The sequence below is a fragment of the Chionomys nivalis genome, chromosome 1 (genome assembly GCF_950005125.1).
Source record: "Chionomys nivalis chromosome 1, mChiNiv1.1, whole genome shotgun sequence".
NCBI lineage: Eukaryota > Metazoa > Chordata > Mammalia > Rodentia > Cricetidae > Chionomys > Chionomys nivalis.
The window spans coordinates 138,484,490-138,506,443 of NC_080086.1; the positions used below are offsets into that span (position 1 = coordinate 138,484,490).

Genomic DNA, 21,954 nt, shown 5'->3' on the forward strand with positions numbered 1-21,954 from the left:
CCTCCACATACTGCCTAGTTTGTGGTCTCTCCCAATAAATACATAAATAAGTCTAAGATTAAAATGACTGTTATTCCCATTGTGAAATTGGTGTAGGATTATAGGGATTGGTGCCACAGACATTTTTTAAATTAAATAATTATTTTCCACAATGAATGATCTGTAAGTTTAAGACAGTGCTGCTTTTCCAGGTTTGAAGATTTCTATGCCTCATATGAAAACGTTTCCACTAAAGTCCGTTTACTTACAAACTTCAACCAGAATATTAATAAAGTTTACAGATCAAATAAACACACAGACAGTATGATCCCAGTTTTTCCTTTCATAAGTATTTATTGTATAGATCACTGCATTATAAGTAAACATGATTGGAAGCAAACAAAATGTTCAGTGATAAAAATGCCCATGTGAATAAAATTCCAATTATTGATTAGGAAGTGGTATGTAGGAATAAAGAAAGTCATTTGGGTTTTTTTTTTTGTTTGTTTTCTGTTTTTTTGATTTTATTTTTCGAGACAAGGTTTCTCTGTAGCCTTGGAGCCTGTCCTGGAACTCTATCTGTAGACCAGGCTGGCCTCGAACTCAGATATATCTATCTGCCTCTGCTTGCCAAGTGCTGGGATTAAAGGAAAGTATAGTCATTTTTTTTAAAAAAAACTTCTGAAAAATTGATAGCAGAGAGACTGTTACCTTCTACTTATTAAAAATAGTTGAGTAGGCCGGGCGGTGGTGGCGCACGCCTTTAATCCCAGCACTCGGGAGGCAGAGGCAGGCGGATCTCTGTGAGTTCGAGGCCAGCCTGGTCTATAAGAGCTAGTTCCAGGACAGGAACCAAAAGCTACAGAGAAACCCTGTCTCGATAAACCAAAAAAAAAAAAAAAAAAAAAAAAAAAAAAAGTTGAGTAAGTTGTATTTATGTAGTTCAAGTCCAACTCAGCATTTAAAGTGTTATTGAAAGCAACATCCATGTATAACACAAAACTTCAAAAGTATGTCTGCATCTCTAGTAAATCATTTGTCACAGTTAAGTCTTTAGATGCCAGACCCAGTTGTTTGTATGAATGCTGTGACATACCCATCTAATTTGGCCATGTATATCTTTATCACTCTAGGGCTAAGTGCAGACTTCAAAGGCTGCTTTGGTTCTCAGAGTGTTGTCTGTCTAATACTGTAGCCACATCTGTCTTAGTTTCAGTTTAATAAAAGTCAAGTAAACTACGCTGCTGCATTTCATGTGCTTACAACCACTTGTAGCTGAGGCTGCCCTACGGGACAGTGCAGATAAAGACATGTACATCTTGTCACACAGGTCTTTTAAACAAGATGTTTTTTACTTAGTCTTTGGTGCTTCACTTCCTTTTATTATTATTATTGTTATTATTATTATCAACAAGATTGAAAAGGCTGTCAGTGCCTCCCTCCTGTTTTTGCAACTGCAGCTCTGCCCCTAATCTGTTGCTCTGCAGAACGTCCTTCCCAAAGCCTCCTTAATCACAGTGCTTTACATTCTGCTTTTCAAAAACTGAATAAATTTGCAGATTGAGAGAACATGATAGATAGGACATCAAGTGCTAGGCGAGAGGTTACTTCAGATACGTGTTGCTACTGGTTGATATTACAGGGTGACATCATTTGTTTCAGCCTCAAAATTATGGGGTGCTGAGACTGACTGAGGAAGAAGTTATGAAACCCATCATAATGGCTTCATCTATAATCTAGAAAGGAGAGGTAGGGTACAGAATAAAAACCTCCAATGACTTTAAGAATACCCCATTTTCTTGGAACTTTATTGCTTTTTTAGAATTGTAGGGCTCAGTAATCTTTCAACCATGTGGTTAGAAAATTGCTGAGCTAGATGTTGGGTCTCTACAGTCGGATGCAGCATTGCACTATACATATAAACCCAGGTTTTTATTGTTCAGGTTCCCATAACTTAGGCTACAGCTTTGTTTAGAACAGTATAACAATTATATTTTAGACATTTAAATTAGTACTAGATCAGTATATATCATTTAAGTGTTATTTGTTTATATTTGTTATAAATATTAAACTGGAGACAAATATCAGTGCAGACTTTCTAAAATTTAGTTTCTATTGTATATAAATATAGCATGTTTGAATTACTTACATTTAGGATTACAGTATTGACAAACTACCTAGCTGTGTTCTTTATGTATGCTTGCATATTTATAGATATGTGTGTATATCTACATATGTGAAAACAAGGATTATATTACGAACTAGCATATACTTGGTTCTGTAATTGAGAACTCTTTCTTCTTCACTGGTTTTATGAATGTGCTTAACAGACATAGTAGCGAGAAGAGAATAAACAACAGAAGTCAATCTGAAAATCCATCTTTAGTGATGAGTTGGGGAGATGGGTGGAATTTGGATGGAGTCCTAACATGACTATCAGACACTGTCAGAGGTCATCAGCTTTTAAAGGAAATGTTGGACAACAACCACCACCTTGTTATTCTGTTTTTCCATAAAGCTTACAAAAATAGACTAAAATTGGGAGGTTTTCTTCCCTCCAGGTGCAGAATACCAAATAGTTCTTTGAAAGATTCTGTTAGTGCTACATTCTAAGTAAGAAAACTAGACTTACATTAATTATTTAAAAATTGACTTTGAATCAAACACATTCTGAATTTTTTCATTTAGAGGTTATCTCATTTCTGGAAAATTCTTGATACATTAATATTTTAAATTTTAAAGTGGTTTCTTGTTTTGCAAGTTATTTGAACATGATTTAAAAGTTATTCCATGTCCTAACTAATTATTGAGCATTTCATTTCTTCAGATAATTTTAATCATAATAATAGACACTATAGTTTGCTTTTCTTGGTGGTATGATCTCAAATATTAAGAAGGCCGAGAGCACCTTTAAAAGGGGTTCATGTACTCAGATTTGCTCTTCCTTACGTGTTTATTGAATGAATGAATATGAAGGAGTCAGGAGGAATTAAACATTAACTATTAACAGGCTGATTGAGTTTATACTATGAAGACAAGCACCCAAGAAAAGTTGAAAATAGTTGTATATAAAAGAGCACCATAGCCAGGCATGGTGGCATATGCCTTTAATCCCAGGCCGAGACACAAGGATCTCTGTTGAGTCTGAGGCTGCTTGATCTACGTAGCAAGTTCCTGGCTAACCAGAACTATACGGTGAGACATTTTTGCCCATTTATATTTTTCAAATTAGTTTTTTAGGTCAGCATACAAAGTGGTGAGTTTTTAAATGGAATTTTCATACACGTCATCATACTTTGTCCTGCCATTCCTCAGTCACTATTTTATTGTAGGTGTATTGCATATCCCACATGGTCTCTGAAGGAACCCTTGTCCTAGGTGGTATTCCTAGACCTCAGAGGTGGCAGTCACAGCACAAGAGCATGTTTTCAGTGTGTTGGGATACCATACAATTCAGCAAGTTCAGGTTGCCGCCGTTGTAGCCTCAGTTCCCATTTCGTCCGTCTCATGCTGGGGACCAAACCTTGTATTTGCCCGCCAAATGCTCTGCCTCTCCGCTAATCTTCAGCGGCCAAGTTCTGATCTCAGCTCTATCACTTACTGTATTACCTTAAGTAAGTTGCTTTCCTACCATTGTTTTCAGTTTCCTTATCTATAATAGTACCTAACTTACTGCACGGTGCTGGCCGTGCTGGCGGAGTTAATGAGCTACTGAACATAAATCCCTGCATCAGCAGAGCTCACAGCTGCTCTCACCCTTTGTTGTCATGTTCATCTTCTTACCAACATTTCCCCAAAGTCAATCACAGTAAATAAGTTCAATAACACACAGTTTCTTTCCCATCACAGGACTTCTGACAGCTTTTAATGGAATTTACTTTAATGGAATTTCACATGTACATGTCATTATACTTTGTTCTTTGTTCCTCCTCACACACTGGCCTCCTGGTTTATTTTGCTAATCTTAATAGGTGAAAGATTATGTTCAGTGTTATTTTATTGTAGGTATATTGCATATTGTATAAATAGTATGCTCAGTCTCTGATAAATAAGGTGATAGGACAAGGGAAGTTTGCTCCACCTGAGGTGGTGTTTGTTTCAGAAGTGGGTAGCTGTGGCTGCTTTAGATCCTTAGTTCTTCAGCAGCTCTCTTTATTCTTAACTCTACCTCCTAAAACTTCTTTTTGTAGTTTTTATTTTTAATTTAGTCATTTAGGGCTAAGAAAAATGTGTTAATTTTAGCATTTAAAATTAGAGTAGGTCTTTAGTTTTCTAGTTAGAAAATCACTTTTCTAACACTTTTTTTATTGTGTGGATAGCAGATATATGTGAGTTTATGTGTCTAAAACATGTGGTTCCTTGTTGAGCAAACTATAAGAGTAGCCAGAAGTGATGCACAGGTGATTATTAGCCAAGACGAATGTGTGAAGCTTCCCAGACTCCTTCAGAGGCTGCTGGTGATTCTGTGTGAAGGGTAGACAGCAAAGTTTGTGAGTGTTCTGTTCCACTGGTCCTGGTCTATGTAGTAGACATGTCCACACTTGCTCCCTTTCTTATTGATTTAGACATCTATTTGGAATCATTTTTTTTTTCTCTTTTTTTTTCTTATTTATTTATTTTTATTCTTTTTTAATTAAAATTTCCACCTGCTCCCCATTTCCCATTTCCCTCCCCTCCTCCCAAATATTGCCCTCCCCCCACTTCCCTCCCCCTATCCCCACTCCTCTTCTCCTCCCCCCACTCCATTCCCCCTCCCTCTCGATACTGAAGAGCAGTCCAAATTCCCTGCCCTGCGGGAAGACCAAGGTCCTTCTATCTACGTCCAGAAAGGTGAGCGTCCAAACAGGCTAAGCTCCCACAAAGCCAGTTCATGTATTAGGATCGAAACCTAGTGCCATTGTCCTTGGCTTCTCATCAGTCTTCATTGACCGCCATGCTCAGAGAGTCCGGAATCAACCCATGCTTATTCAGTCCCAGACCAGCTGGCCTTGGTGGGCTCCCAATAAATCAGTTCCACTGTCACAGTGGGTGGGTGCATCCCTCGTGGTCCTGATTTTTTGCTCATGTTCTCCCTCCTTCTGCTCCTCATTTGGGCCTTAAGAGCTCAGACCGTTGCTCCAAATTGAGACTCTGTCTCTACCTCGATCCATCGCCAGATGAAGGTTCTAAGGTGATAAGCAAGATATTCATCAGTATAGGATAGGGTCATTTCAGGTTCCCTCTCCTTAGTTGCCCAAGGTACAAGCTGGGGACATATTCCTGGACACCTGCGAACCCCTCAAGAGTCAAGTCTCTTGCCAACCCTAAGATGGCTCCCTTAGATAGGATATATACTTCGCTGCTCCCGTATCCATCCTTCCTATATCCCAACCATCCCAATCCTCCGAGCTCCTCCCATCTTCCCCTTCTCATATTTCTCATCCCATTTCCCCTTTGCCCCATGCCACCTCACCCGCAAGTTCCCAGTTTTTGCCCTGGAATCTTGTCTACTTCCCCCTCTCCATGCGGATGACTATATGATTTTCTTTGGGTTCACTTTCTTATTTAGCTTCTATAGGATCACACATTATATGCTTAATGTCTTTTATTTTATGGCTAGAAACCGATTATGAGTGAGTACATCCCATGTTCCTCTTTTTGAGTCTGGGATACCTCACTCAGGATAGTGTTTTCTATTTCCATCCATTTGCATGCAAAATTCGAGAAGTCATTGTTTTTTACTGCTGAGTAGTACTCTAATATGTATATATTCCACACTTTCTTCATCCATTCCTCCATTGAAGGGCATCTAGGTTGTTTCCAGGTTTTGGCTATTACAAACAATGCTGCTATGAACATAGTTGAACAGATACTTTTGTCATTTGATGTGGCATCTCTTGGGTATATTCCCAATAGTGGTATTACTGGATCTTGGGGTAGGTTGATCCCAAATTTCCTGAGAAATCGCCACACTGATTTCCAAAGTGGTTGCACAAGTTTGCATTCCCACCAGCAATGAATGAGTGTGCCTCTTTCTCCACAACCTCTCCAGCAAAGGCTATCATTGGTGTTCTTGATTTTAGCCATTCTGACAGGTGTAAGATGGTATCTCAAAGTTGTTTTAATTTGCATTTCCCTTATCGCTAAGGAGGTTGAGCATGACCTTAGGTGTCTTTTGGCCATTTGAATTTCTTCTGTTGAGAATTCTCTGTTCAGATCAGTGCCCCATTTTTTTATTGGGTTCATTAGCATTTTAAAGTTTAGTTTCTTGAGTTCTTTATATATTTTGGTGATCAGACCTTTGTCTGTTGCAGGGTTGGTGAAGATCTTCTCCCAGTCAGTGGGTTGCCTTTTTGTCTTAGTGACAGTGTCCTTTGCTTTACAGAAGCTACTCAGTTTCAGGAGGTCCCATTTATTCAATGTTGCCCTTAATGTCTGTGCTGCTGGGGATAAACGTAGGAAGTGATCTCCTGTACCCATATGTTGTAGAGTACTTCCAACTTTTTCTTCTATCAGGTTCAGTGTGTTCAGACTAATATTGAGGTCTTTAATCCATTTGGACTTGAGTTTTGTGCATGGTGATAGATATGGATCTATTTTCATTCTTCTACACGTTGACAACCAGTTCTGCCAGCACCATTTGTTGAAGATGCTCTTTTTTTTCCATTGAATACTTTTAGCTCCTTTATCAAAAATTAGGTGTTCATAAGTTTGTGGGTTAAAATCAGGGTCTTCTATTCGGTTCCATTGGTCGACTTCTCTGTTTTTATGCCAATACCAAACTGTTTTCAATACTGAGGCTCTGTAATAGAGTTTGAGGTCAGGGATGGTAATGCCTCCAGACGATCCTTTATTATATAAGATTGTTTTGGCTATCCTGGGTTTTTTGTTTCTCCATATAAAGTTGATTATTGTCCTCTCAAGATCTGTGAAGAATTTTGATGGGATTTTGATGGGGATTGCATTGAATCTATAAATTGCCCTTGGTAGAATTGCCATTTTTACTATGTTGATCCTCCCTATCCAAGAGCAAGGGAGATCCTTCCATTTTCTGGTATCCTCCTCAATTTCTTTCTTCATTGACTTAAAGTTCTTGTCAAATAGATCCTTTACTTCCTTGGTTAGGGTTACCCCAAGATATTTTATGCTATTTGTGGCTATCGTGAAGGGTGATGCTTCTCTGATTTCCATCTCTGCTTCCTTATCCTTTGTGTATAGGAGGGCAACTGATTTTTTGGAATTGATCTTGTATCCTGCAACGCTACTAAAGGTGTTTATCAGCTGAAGGAGTTCTTTGCTGGAGTTTTTGGGGTCGCTTATGTACACTATCATATCGTCTGCAAATAATGAAAGTTTAACTTCTTCCTTTCCGATTTGAATCCCTTTGATCCCCTTATGTTGTCTTATTGCTATTGCTAGAATTTCAAGCACTATATTAAAGAGGTATGGAGAGAGTGGACAACCTTGTCGTGTTCCTGATTTTAGTGGAATAGCTTTGAGTTTCTCTCCATTTAATTTGATGTTAGCTGACGGCTTGCTATAATGCTCCTTGCTGGTACTCAGCTGGTTCTCAGAATAGAAAGGCAAACACACAACACTCCAGCTCCCAGGCCTTAGAGTCTGCTGGAGCAGATCCTGAGTGCCCCGCAGAAGCATGCAGTTTATTTTGAGAAGCTGGAAGAGGAAGCGATTGTTGTCATCTAATGAAATCAAGGTCCCCCTGAAGGAAGTAGCGAGTGTCCTGACCCTAAGGAGAGTCTTCCTACTACCGGGAGGCCTTAGGTTCAGTCCCCAGTGATGAAGGAAAAGAAAATGACCCTTCCAGTTAACTCAGACTAGTTATTTCCTGCCACTTTCTGCACTCACCTGTATGGCACCTGAGCTAGTAGCCCATTTGGTGCACTCAGATCCGTCTTGCGCATCCCAATTTCTCCAACCACACCCTTTTTGTGTGAGCGAAGTGCTCCCAGACCACCTCAGCACATGGCAAGATGCCGAAGTTTCCAGCCTCTGCTTAGGTCGTAGTCTTTCCTGTGATTCACTTCCGATGCTCTAACTTAGAATCCCACAGTTGAGCCAGGCAATGGTGGCGCACGCCTTTAATCCCAGTACTCTGGAGGCAGAGGCAGGTGGATCTCTGTAAGTTCGAGTCCAGCTTGGTCTACAAGAGCTAGTTCCAGGACAGGCTCCAAAGTTACACATAGAAACCCTGTCTCTAAAAACTTAAAAAAAAAAAATTCGCCTGGCTGTTGTCATACTTCTGCTCAGGGACTTTCACAGTTAGCACAGTGCATGGTGGTGCTTACCTTCTAGGTAGGAATTCTTTGAGACTGATAATAGTACGCTAATCTTTTTTTTTTTCTTTTTTTTTTTTGCTTGTTTTGAGACAGGGTTTCTCTGGGGTACCCACGGCCATCCCTGAACTTGCTCTGTAGACCAGACTGGCATCAAACTTGGAGATCCACCTGCCTCTGCCTCCTGAGTGTTGGGATTAAAAGTGTGTGCCATTATTGCCAGACTAATTTTTTTTTTTTTGTTGTTGTTGTTTTGAGACAGGGTTTCTCTGTAGTTTTGGAGCCTGTTCTGGAATTAGTTCTTGTAGACCAGGCTGGTCTCGAACTAACAAAGATCTGCTTGCCTCTGCCTCCCAAGCGCTGGGATTAAAGGCGTGCACCACCACTGCCTGGCCAGACTTTAATCTTTTTTTGCCAATATTTACCTCATTCTTGTGAGTGGGTGAGTGGTATACAGTTATTATTCAGTAGATGTTAACTCAATGAATGGCTGAAAAACCTTAGTGTTTCTGTATATAGTTGATAGGAGTTCTATTTTTTATATCCTTCACACATTAAATAATCTTATCAAATGGATGCTTAAGATTCATATTTGTATGTTAGAATTTTGCATTCTTATGGATACACTGTTTTGAGCAGGCTCATGTACATATTATAATATCTTGGCCTTTCATATGTTTTAGGAGGGCCGAATATGTGGGCTATTACCTCTGAGGAACGCAATAAGCATGACAAACAGTTTGATAACCTCAAGCCTTCAGGAGGTTATATAACAGGTTTGTGTTTATCTTTTATATTATTTATTGTAAATTATGTTTATGTTCATATATTTTAGTTTTAATAACTGCTGTCAAATTTGTGTTAAATAATAAAATATATATCCATCAAAACTCTAGAATTTAAAAAATATTTTTCCTGAAACCATCTTAATTTGTTGATTTAATTAGTCGTATTAGAGTTCTTGTCTTGAATTCTAAGTGATGGTCAGGAATCTGTTTTATTACATATTAATACTGTTTCAAGAAGTTTTTTCTTTCTTTTTTTAATTTATTTTTATTTTACATTCACTGGTGTTATTACCTACATGTATGTCTCTGTGAGATGTGAGAGACTCTGGAAGTGGAGTTGCAGACAGGTGTGAGCTGCCAGGTGGGTGATGGGAATTGAACCCAGTCTTCTGGAAAGCAGCCAGTGCTCTTAACCACTAAGTCATCTCTTCAGCCCCCTTAATTTATTTCTTATATCAGATGATATTTTCCAGATATAATTTAAATATTAATTGTTGATGTTAGCACTTGTTTTGCGAAAGACTACCAGAACAAAAAGGTGATGAATTTGGGAGTGTCTTTCCTTCCTTCCTTAGCAATTTGAAACTTTTCATCTGTGTGCCACTGTGTCTTATGCTTTACGTATAACAGCTGTTACAGGAATGACTCCTATACCACTTGTGGGCTTTGTACTATGAATTACTGCATTTCATCTCCACAGCACCCCTGTGAGGCAGCTACTGTGTGTGTCTGTATTCACACAGGGTAAAGTCCTGACCGAGACATGAGGTGGAGCTTGCTCAAGGCTATCAAGATATCTACTGCTGATAGCTTTTAGTCTGACTTTGGAATCCATCCTCCTATTATAGTCTGATGTTATTTGTATTCCTGCTTTATTGTACCTGCTGTCAGAGTCTGATTACTCTGCTTACAAGTTAATAATTGTCAGCTACCACTCATGGCTGCTAGATTCCTGAATCAAGACTTTATCACTAGCTGCACAGCTAGCAGTGTGCACATAGCTATGTTTCTGTTGGTTTCCCTTGTTCCCTGAGCCTGACATGGATGATCTAGAGTGTTGGAAACGTACCCTGCATGCTGTGAGAGCTGCAGGAGAGCACTGAGCTTGAAAAGCCGTGATTCCAAAGCAAGTTTGTTCTTTATTCCAGTGGGAGACATTATCACTTCATTCTTCAAGACTTTCCACTTACAAACTCCTGATGAAGGACATGCTTCTGTATATGTGTTGCTCTTGTTGGTTAATGTATAAAGCTGCTTTTGCCTATGGCAGGGCAGAAGATATGTGGAAGAGAGTAGATGGGATCAGGGGGACTCCACGTAGTTGCCTAATGAGACAGACACCTAGAACCTTACCCAGTCTGCTACAAACTCCTTTCTGAAAACCCAGACAAAGAAGAATTGGGTTTTGTGTTATTGTTATGTACAGCAAGCAAACATCCAAGAATGGGGAAGCTCATGGAGGAATGTTTCACTAGCACTTGATAGTTTTAATTATAGCACCTTTCGGGATGAAAAATCAAAGATGAATAATGTACTGTTTCTTCACTAATTAATAGAGAGAATGTTAGTGGTGACTTATATGGTTCTAAAGTACAGATAACTGTATGTACACTTATAACTCCATAGTCTTTAATGATAGGAGTTAAGTCATCATCATTGCCAGCTGTGATTATTCTTAAGTATTAGGATGATTCCACTTATAATGTGTCATTGGCTCTTGTGTTCTGTACTTTCAGGTGATCAGGCCCGTACTTTTTTCCTACAGTCAGGTTTACCAGCCCCGGTTTTAGCTGAAATATGGTAAGATGTTTTCTTTATAAATGCACTCGTTTCTGACAGGCTGTTGTTGTTTTCAATACTATGGTGTTAACATCAGATTGCTTTCATTTGTGCTCTATTATTAAATAAGAATATTTCTTTAGCTCTTTGAGAAATAAATTACACTGCATAAATGATTGAAAATCACTTGAAGTTTTGTTCTATAGGAAAAATTTCTAGTTCCATTAGAATTCAAGAAAGAATATATCAATTATCATTGAAAACTATTTCTGTACAATTTGACAAAATCTCTAATCCTATTTTTGTTACCTCATTGTAGTTTCACTTATTTTTATCATCTGTAAACCCCAAAGTAGCCATCACTTTGCTCCTACTTAAAAAAATATTTGAGAGGAGCTCCTGAGATGCTTGGTGGCTAAGGGCACTCTGGTCTTACGGAGGACCTGGGTTCAATTCCCAGCACTCACCTGGCAGCTCACAACTATCTGTAACTCCACTTCTAGGGGATCTGACACTCTTTTCTGATGTCTGTGGACACAAGGCACGCATGTTGTGCATATACCCACAAGTAGGCAAAACACTCAAACGCATGAAGAAATAATAAATTTTTAAAAAATAATTTTAAAGTATCTGGGATTGTGTTTTTAAAATGTATTTATAATAAATAAGATCTTCTACCTCATCCTTTTTCCTTATGGAACATTTGTGTGTTTAACAAAATGCTAGTCACAAACATGTTTTCAATTATTTGAACAAGTGAATAAGTTAAACTTAGAATTTACATATCTGCATAAAATACACATACTATGTTGACTTGGGTATCCTAAAACTCACTCTGTAGGCCAGGCTGGCCTCAAAACTTGGAACAATTCTTTTACCTCTGTCTCTATAATGGTTGGTATTTCAGGGGTATGCTCTCATTCCAGGCTTAGAATTATAGTATTCTTAAATGATTATTTTCTGTCTACATTGTTAGATATCCTCTGCAAACTATAGATTCTGTATGGTCTGTGAGCATTTTGTTAGTTACTGTCTCTGGCTAGTATTTCTTTTTTTTTTCAAAGAAGTACTTTTTTTATTGATATTTATTGATCTCTACATTTTTCTCTGCTCCCCTTCCTGCCTCTCCCTTCCCTCCTTCAGCCCTCCCCCAAGGTCCCCATGCTCCCAATTTACTCAGGAGATCTTGTCTTTTTCTACTTTCTACTTCCCATGTAGATTAGATCCATGTAAGTCTCTCTTAGTGTCCTCATTGTTGTTCTCTGGGATTGTGGTTTGTAGGCTGGCTTTCTTTGTTTTTTGTTTAAAAACCACCTGTGAGTGAGTACATGTGATAATTGTCTTTCTGTGTCTGGGTTACCTCACTCAAAATAATGTTTTCTAGCTCCATCCATTTTCCTGCAAAATTCAAGATGTTGGGTTTTTTTCTGCTGTGTAGTACTCCATTGTGTAAATGTACCACATTTTCCGTATCCATTCTTCAGTTGAGGGGCATTTAGATTGTTTTCAGGTTCTGGCTATGACAAATAAAGCTGCTATGAACATAGTTGAGCACATGTCCTTGTGGCATGATTGAGCATCCTTTGGATATATACCCAAAAGTGGTATTACTGGGTCTTGAGGAAGGCTATTTCCTAATTTTCTGAGAAATCATCATACTGACATCCAAAGGGGTTGTACCAGCTTGCATTCCCACTAGCAATGCAGAAGTGTTCCCTTTTCCCCACAACCTCTCCAGCATAAGTTGTCATCAGTGATTTTGATCTTGGCCATTCTTAGAGGTGTAAGATAGAATCTCAGAGTTGTTTTGATTTGCATTTCTCTGATGACTAAGGATGTTGAACATTTCCTTAAGTGTCTTTCAGCCATTTTAGATTCCTCTGTTGAGAGTTCTCTGTTTAGGTCTGTACTCCATTTTTTTATTGGCTTATGTGTTCTTTTGACGTTCAATTTCTTGAGTTTTTTGTATATTTTGGAGATCAGACCTCTATCTGATATAGGGTTAGTGAAGATCTTTTCCCATTCTGTAGGCTGTCATTTTGTCTTGTTGGCTGTGTCCTTTGCTTTACAGAAGCTTTTTTTTTTCCAGTTTCAGGAGGTCCCATTTATTAATTGTTTCTCTCAGTGTCTGTGCTGCTGGGTTTCTATTTAATAAGTGATTCCCTGTGCCAATGCATTCAAGTGTACTTCCCACTTTCTCTTCTATAAGGTTCAGTGTGACTGGCTTTATGTTGAGGTCTTTGATCCATTTGGACTTGAGTTTTGTGCATGGTGATAGATATGGGTTTATTTTCATTCTTCTACATGTTGATATCCAGTTATGCCAGCACCACTTGTTAAATATGCTTTCTTTTTTCCATTTGATATTTTTTGCTTCTTTGTCAAAACTCAGGTGTTTGAAGATGTGTGGATTGATATCCGGGTCTTCTATTTGGTTCCATTGGTCCTCCTGTCTGTTCTTATGCCAATACCAGACTGTTTTCAGTACTGTAGCTCTGTAGTAGAGTTTGAAGTCAGGGATTGTGATGCCTCCAGAAGTTCTTTTATTGCACAGGATTGTTTTGGCTATCCTGGGTTTTTTGCTTTTCCATATGAAGTTGAGTACCGTTCTTTTGCGGTCTTTGAAGAATTTTTCTGGGATTTTGATGGGCATTGCATTGACTCTGTCTGACTAGTATCTCTTACTGTGCAGGTTTTCTATTATTTATATATGTGTATGCCTAACTAAGTGCTGGTCTACATGTGAGTGCTTTATCATTGTTTTTATTTTCTCTCTCTCTCTTTTTTTTCGAGACAGGGTTTCTCTGTTGTTTTGGAGCCTGTCCTGGAACTAGCTCTTGTAGACCAGGCTGGTCTTGAACTCACAGAGATCCGCCTGCCTCTGCCTCCCAAGTGCTGGGATTAAAGGCGTGCGCCACCACCGCCTGGCAGCAGTAATTTTGTTTCTTCATTGCCACCCCATGTATTGATGTACTCCTCTCATTCTCCTTTTAGGGCCTTATCAGATCTGAACAAGGATGGGAAGATGGATCAGCAGGAGTTCTCCATAGCTATGAAACTCATCAAACTAAAGCTTCAAGGCCAGCAGTTGCCTGTAGTTCTCCCTCCTATCATGAAACAGCCCCCTATGTTCTCTCCGCTGATCTCCGCTCGTTTTGGTATGTATGCATTCATTTATCACCTTTAGTTGTTGTTAAGCTTGGTTCTTTGGGGATCAGGAAAAGATTTATTAGCACAAAATGACAGTTATCAGACTTCCAAGTTAAGCTTCATACCTTTAAGAGAAGAGCTCTTAATTAATAGCTAAGTGTCCATGTCTGGTTTTGCCAGAATCCTCTGTCACAACTCCTAGTTGTGCTATAAATGATCTGCCTCCTTAGTTACAACAGACTCAAAGCACTATTCCTAATTAGTTCCTTCTATCTTTCCTGGAAGGAGAAAGCAGGATGCTAAGTGTTAGAAGCTGCAGAAGGGAGGTGATGGGGACAGGGTGTCAAGGAGAAATAGTCAGTGGGTACAAAATTATGGTTACAGACAACAAATTCTGGTGTTCTGCTGTATGGTAGGGTGACTATGGTCAACAGCTTTGCATTGTGTATTCCAAAGTAACTAGGACAGAAGATTCTGAATGTTTTTAGCATGGATAAATGACAAATGCTTGAGGTGGTAGATGTGCTAACTACCCTGGTTTGGTTAGCATATATGTTTCCATGTATCAGAATACCACACTGTACCTCAGAAACAAGATGATTGAATAAATTTAACTTAAATTTATTCTTACCTGATTTGTGTAGAATTTCTTTAATTTAAAGATTAATTAGCCAGATAAATTGAGGCCAAAAAATTGCAGACTTTTTCATAATTAATTTATACACTCTTCAGAAATTACTGGTTAATATGCTTTCCATATAATTTTGACTAGTCAATTTATTAATTATATGTGAAAAGCACTCATTTTGATTGAGATATTCAATAAGGTATTTTGTGTTAAGAAATGCATTCCTTTATACCAGATATTAGATTTTAAAACACTGTATTCTTCCACTCTTGTACTCAGCTGTAGCGATAAACACAAAACCACCGGGCGGCCACATTGTCGTAGTGTCCCACAGTTAAGAAAATAAGTCATCACTTTTTTATAAGATTTGTCTTTAATTTATAGATATATAACTTAGAAAAAAGTGAACTGTGGCATGTTTGCCAATAATACATATACATAAACATGTCTACCACTAACTAGAACCTGTTTTGTCTGAGAAGTGAGCATGTTGAGTCTAGTAATGTGGCAGCACTAGATCTGTTTCCTTACATAAAAAACCATACGATCAGATAACATTTTAGCTTCAAGATAGTGTTTTTAGTTGACAATGATTGCTTTGTCTTAGTGGTAATGGGAGAAAAAATTCAAGCGATGTCTTGGCTCGCTTTTGTAGCTCATACATGGCAGATGATTGACACTCAGAGCAGTAGAATATCTCCTTCACCTCAGGTTCAAAGCTGCTTTAAGGGGTATTTTAAGGATGGTTTGCCCATGGTGTTTCTACAAACATCGGGGCTGCTTCTTGTGCTCTAACTTGCTTTTTTGGCATGTATTTTATAGTTGACTTGGTACCATTAGAAAATGTGTTCTCTTTTGTCTTTAGGGATGGGAAGCATGCCCAATCTGTCCATTCCTCAGCCATTGCCTCCAGTTGCACCTATAACAACACCCTTGTCTTCTGCAACTTCAGGGACCAGTATTCCTCCCTTAATGATGCCTGCTCCCCTAGTGCCTTCCGTTAGTACATCATCATTACCAAATGGAACCGCCAGTCTCATTCAGCCTTTATCCATTCCTTACTCTTCTTCAAGTAAGTGTCTAGTGAGTGAGACATGTGAAGGAAGACGCTGTTATATTTGTTGTTCAGAGACTTCCTTCTTTGTGGAATTGTCTAGTACAGATCTTTTCCCTTTTATCTCTTTCCTTCCCCCAGCATTGCCTCATGCATCATCTTACAGTTTGATGATGGGAGGATTTGGTGGTGCTAGTATCCAGAAGGCCCAGTCTCTGATTGATTTAGGATCTAGTAGGTATGAATATTTAACACATATAACTTTGTCTACTTTCAATGTGGGTTTTTATTTAATAAGCCTTGGACTTATCCAGGTTGTTCTTTGTAATGGACAAGTATAAATACTTAGATAAGCTTTCTCTTTTGTTGCTGATTTTCTTGTTTTTTGGGAAGGGTCTCACTGTGTTCCTTGCTGTCCTGGAGCTCACTCTGTAGACCAGGCTGACCTCGAACTCAGAGATCCGCCTGCCTCTGCCTCCCAAGTGCTGGAACTAAAGGTGTGCATCACCACACCTAGCTGAGGTGTTATTTTTAAAATTTTAGAAAACACAAGTGTCATTTATTACCTGCCGTAGAAGTCATCATAGTTCTTTCAAAACAGTTGCAAAGAGTTATGTTTCACCCAGAAAAATATTACCTTGTAGCTTAATCGTTGATTTTTGTGACCTTATTCTTTTCTTAACATCACTGAGCCATAGTTTAACAAAGTAACAAATGTAGACAATAATATCTTTTAAGTGTGTTTGAAAAATAAGAAATGCCATTTGAAATGACCCTGGACAGTAAGATGTTTGGAATTAATAGGTTCTTAATAGATGGAGTTGTATGTGTCTGTTGCCATTATATTGTATAAGGAATGATTCTTAATGTCTTTGTCTTAATTAAATGTATTTTATTTGGTAACATAAAATTTTAAATACATTTCATTATAGCTCAACTTCCTCAACTGCTTCCCTCTCAGGGAACTCGCCCAAGACTGGGACCTCAGAGTGGGCAGTTCCTCAGCCTTCAAGATTAAAGTATCGGCAAAAATTTAATAGTCTAGACAAAAGCATGAGTGGATACCTCTCAGGTAACTGGATTATAGTGGTTATGAGACCATTAGTCTTCTATGTAAACTTCTTTTGAAAAACTGTTATTTGAATCTGTGCTTTGTCTTACCTAAAGTTCTAACATTCAGGACATTCAGAAGGCATTTCATACATAAGAATAGTGTACATGTACAATTATTGAAAGATGATTCAACTTGAATGCTTTCTTCACGTTCCTATGCCAAGTTATGTACAAAGGTATACATCCCACTTTTTGGAAAAGAATTTCTCAGAAAGGTCAGACTTCATCTTGTAGCCTCTGAAGTGAATGAAAACCCCAAGTCACAGGGTGTGGTGGTGGTTACATCTAGCCTTAGATCTCTTTGAGAGAAAGTGCATTTTCTCTGCTTGCCCTTTTCATTGCTCGCTCTTTGTGCTCTAACTCAAATGCGTCTGAGTTCAGTTTAGCATATTCTATAGATTGACAGAGGATGGCGACATGGTGGTTCCTGGGGCACACACTGACAATGGGCAAGTGTGTGCCACCTCTGGGTATCACACTCCCTCTTCTCTCAGCACTAATTCTCTGGTCAGACATTGTAAATGATGATACAGGAACGGGGCTTGGGAAAGAATGCAGTTACTGTTGGAGTCATGGCTGGGCAGTGATGCAATTCATAGAGAAAAGGGAGCAGTTTGGGAGAGTGACATGATGGGAACAGAGAAGTTTTAGACATACCTTTTTTTGGGATGCCTGTGAAACACACATGTAGGATTTTGGTTGGATTTCGGAATATAAATATAGAGGTGAAGTTTGGGCTGTGGATGTGCACGTAGGGCTCATCAGGCTTTAATGCTTGTTGAAAACAGAGAAAAGTGTGTTCAGGAGTCCTGGGAGCGATGACCATGTAGCAGGAGAGACAGTGAAGACTAAGGGACAAAGGAAGAACATGCAGGGAGACAGGTGTGGGGGGGATTGAGGCTGGAGAGTTCACCTCCACGCTGGTGGCTTGACCCTTGCTCTCAGAGCTGTAAGTAGCACTGTCTCGCTAGAAGAACATGGAGGAGCACTCCATCCTCACTGATTCTATACTCGGAACTCTTTGGAGCAGAACTGTATTTGATTACTATGGAATACTCAATACCTGGCCCCTGGCACAAACATTTTCACAGTAAATGTTCCAGGAAAGCAGCAACACTTTTTGCATGACTTAAAAGAGACTGAAGAAATCTCTGGTTTTCTCTCCCAATCAGGTTTTCAAGCTAGAAATGCCCTTCTTCAGTCAAATCTGTCCCAAACTCAGCTGGCTACCATTTGGTGAGTCTGCCCATTAACGATTTCGGCTATAGATTCTCTATTATCAGAAATCCCTCCGGAAGGTGTTTTGGAAAAAACAAATAGAAAATTAATCATTTCTGTTGGAATTTGTGACTCAAGCATGCTCCATAAAAGTGGGAATTGGAAAGTTAATATTCACTTGGGACGCATATGTTCTAGAGAACTGAGCCTTTATTTTATAAGTGACACTGTAAGTTTTTATATAATGACTTGTTGCAATTCAGAGATCATTTCATTTTTAATATAGTGAATTGAACATGAAATATGATAAACCACCTTCTCAGAATGGGCAATTGTCATGAGTCAGTGTCTTCCCTCTCTTTTGTGGGCTATGAAAATTAAGGGTAAAAATTGACTCATTTTTCTGTATATGTTTATATTTCACTAAAATATATTAACCTAGCATTTACATTGTCATTATTATTACTCATGAAAATAAAAGCTATACTCTTAAGATAGTCAGTAAAAACTCTTAGTGGCCTTGGTAAATTGTGACTATTCACTTTTCCTGTAGGACTCTGGCTGACATTGATGGTGATGGACAGTTGAAAGCTGAAGAGTTTATCCTGGCAATGCATCTCACTGATATGGCCAAAGCTGGACAGCCATTACCCCTGACTTTACCTCCTGAGCTTGTTCCTCCGTCTTTCAGGTCAGTGTCTCTGGAGCCGCAGAGCTGTGGTTTCAGAGTTTGTTGAAGCCTGTGCTTTAGTTTAGAGGAGACTAAATATATACTCTATCCTTTGATTTTCATGCTCCATGAGTCATGTTGGAAAAGCATAGATAATAGGAGTTGTTTTCACCATGGTGGAGAGAAGGAAACTCATCAGTTTAACTAAAAAGATTAAGAAAAACTTGCTTAAGTATAGCAGTCAGCTGAATCTATACTTTGTACATATAACTAAAGGCCATATCGTATTTTAAATAGTCTTAGTCCTGTGTTTTAAGTATTAAGTTCTTTTCATTGTTAGTAGCCTGTATTTTTTAGTCTGAAAATTCTTAGACTATGTGATGCTTTTTGTTGTTTGTTTTTCTTAGAGGGGGGAAGCAAATTGATTCCATTAATGGAACTCTGCCTTCATATCAGAAAACACAAGAAGAAGAACCACAGAAGAAATTACCAGGTGTCTATCTTACACTTTAATTAATTATTTTAAAATTAAAATTGATCGTATTTACTTTAAATTTTATTTTGAAGTACAAGCAAATATTTAGTGTTATATACCTAAAAATTATGTTATATAAAGAAATTACAAGGTGAAATTTGTGTCTATGTGTGTGCATTACTGGGGACTGAATCCATGGACTTAAGTAAACTGACCAAACATATCACTGAACAGTAATACCAGTTCATTGGAATGTTTTTAATTATTTATTCATTTAACAAAGAGCAAAACTGAAAATGATGAAGGAATAAGGGAGAGTGTATATATTTGGAAAATTAGGGAAATGAAATCAGATCAAGCTCTGTAATGAAATTTTTATCTTTGAAAAAAAGTTTTAACTATTTATTGAAAGTGTATACATAATTATTTTAAATTATTAAAAAGTTAGTGAAAAGATTGGGGTTATAGTTCAGTAATAGAATGTTTGGCCAGCTGAAGCAAGGCCCTGAGTTTGATCCCCAGCACTGCAAAACAAACCAAACAAGGAAACTACCTTCTTCAAAAAGTTCATGTCATATAGCAGATAATACACAACCTTGGTTATTTGAAGAAGGCACTGAGAAAAGGTAAACCAATATTTTTATTGGCGTGGATAGTCAAAGTATATTTGAATAGATTCAAACATAGAAAATTGTGGGTTTTTGAATTAATGTTTTTACAGGAAAGTAAATTCTTTTCTATTTACATTTTAGATAAAAGTATCCTTAGGAGAAATAGTCAGAGAGTAAGAGCACTCAACGCTACTAGGCCACAGTGTTTTGAACTAGATAAGAGATTCTGTAGACTGTGGAAGAAAGCATACACTCTCTCCCTCCTTCCTTCCTTTCTCCCCTTTTAGTTACTTTTGAGGATAAACGGAAAGCCAACTATGAACGAGGAAACATGGAACTGGAGAAGCGACGCCAAGCCTTGATGGAGCAGCAGCAGAGGGAGGCTGAGCGAAAAGCCCAGAAAGAAAAGGAAGAGTGGGAGCGAAAACAGAGAGAATTACAAGAACAAGAATGGAAGAAGCAACTGGAATTGGAAAAACGCTTGGAGAAGCAGAGAGAACTGGAGAGACAGCGGGAGGAAGAGAGGAGAAAGGAGCTAGAAAGACGAGAGGTCATTTTCGAGTTCTTTCCTAAGAAAGTCACTGGTTTAATGAGTGAGCACATGGCATCCGCTGAGACTATGGTGACCTTTCTGTTGTGACTTCCCCCTCTGTGTCATGCCACTCTTTATCACTTTCCTTTCTATGTAAGGGCTTTAAGGTTCGTGGAAACCTTACCCTATGCAGGTGAGGCCCCAAGCAGAGGAGGACTGAGTGCCTAGCTCAGCTGAGTGAAGAGCTACAGTGAATTTGACAGCAGGAAGTCTCTGGGTGCCTGCAAGCTTAGGACTCAGAATCAGTCTGAAGACTTGAGGCATAGGCAGATGAAGCTACACAGAGGAGTCCAGAAGTGGCCTAGTATTACAGAGGTGCCTAGAAACACTGGTTGTTTTTAATGGGCCAGGGATGGAACACAGTAAATTACAGTACTTTGAAAAATTGTAAATGGAATTATTTCTCTTCTTTATCAGAATAAAGACATGATTATTTCTCTTGCTTTTTATACCATGAAGCCATCCTTTAGCTTATTAAAAGAAGAGTGACTTAACAAAAAGATGACTCTGTGATGCAATAAAAAGTGATAAATGAAAGCCATTTTTGTGGCTATCTTAGGGCCCATTGAGAAAACCAGATTTTCTTACCTGCCCTTAGGTATTATGGCCACTCAGTTCTAAAGAATGTCATCCCATGAGTTTTTGAATAGTACAATTTTTTAATTTAAAAATTAACAATAATTTGATATTTTTAGGCAGCAAAACAGGAGCTTGAAAGACAGCGTCGTTTAGAATGGGAAAGAATCCGTCGACAGGAACTTCTCAATCAAAAGAATAGAGAACAAGAAGAAATCGTCAGGCTGAACTCTAAAAAGAAGAGTCTCCATCTTGAGTTGGAAGCAGTGGTATGGCTAAAGTTTACATGGGTGTTATCTGAACAATGCTGGCATTACTTGCCCAGGGTTTGCATAAATAAAAAAGATTCAGATACTTAAAAGGAAAAGAAAAATAAGCTGCTTACCACATGATCCCTTTTACAATTTTTCTTAGTTTGAAAACTAGTTTTTCACTGATAGTCACTCTACTTAACTGATGTTTGACATCAAATGTTAGAGGTCAAGTTCTTTGAAATGTAAGATGAGAAGATAGAAAGATCTAGAATCCCATGAGCCTAGCCTGGTTAGAATGTCAACAGTCAGCATGATGAATGCTTACCTGTGCACTGGAACCAAATTTAGGTCTTCTGTACTAGTTGCTTAATACTTTTTTTGTTGGCTTGAGTGTCATTGAAATAATTAAAAAAAATAAAGTATTATGCTAGACAGCGTTGACGTGCACCTTAATCCCAGCACTTGGCAGGCAGAGGCAGGTGGATCTCTGTGAGTTCGAGGCCAGCCTGGTCTACAGGGCAAGTTCCAGGACAGCCAGGGCTATATAGAGAAACCCAGTGTTGCAAAAATTAATAATAACAGCAACAACAATTAAATACTTAAAACCATGAATTTTTAGTCAGAAAGGTGTTATTTTATGGCTCTAAATTACTTTGTATACAAATTATAGTTATTAATCATGCCACAGTGCTACAACAGAGATTTTTTTAAAATTAAAAAATTTTTTTTATTGAGCTGTAGATTTCTTCCCTTCTCCCTTTTGCCCTCTCCCATGATCCCCACGCTCCTAATTT

At 38.4% G+C, this 21,954-nt stretch overlaps 1 protein-coding gene across 6 annotated transcripts in view; it reads left to right on the forward strand.

Annotated features, from left to right (window-relative positions):
- Itsn2 (intersectin 2) overlaps window positions 1–21,954 on the forward strand; it is a 121,528-nt gene that overhangs the window by 26,533 nt on the left and 73,041 nt on the right. For all 6 annotated transcript variants that reach the window (XM_057787848.1, XM_057787841.1, XM_057787832.1 and 3 more), the window contains exons 3-13: window positions 8,936–9,028; window positions 10,777–10,840; window positions 13,814–13,977; window positions 15,463–15,669; window positions 15,793–15,889; window positions 16,584–16,723; window positions 17,937–18,000; window positions 18,536–18,673; window positions 19,060–19,145; window positions 20,026–20,288; window positions 21,026–21,175. In XM_057787848.1, coding sequence (XP_057643831.1) covers window positions 8,936–9,028; window positions 10,777–10,840; window positions 13,814–13,977; window positions 15,463–15,669; window positions 15,793–15,889; window positions 16,584–16,723; window positions 17,937–18,000; window positions 18,536–18,673; window positions 19,060–19,145; window positions 20,026–20,288; window positions 21,026–21,175 — 1,466 coding nt within the window. The remainder of the gene's footprint in view (window positions 1–8,935; window positions 9,029–10,776; window positions 10,841–13,813; window positions 13,978–15,462; window positions 15,670–15,792; window positions 15,890–16,583; window positions 16,724–17,936; window positions 18,001–18,535; window positions 18,674–19,059; window positions 19,146–20,025; window positions 20,289–21,025; window positions 21,176–21,954) is intronic.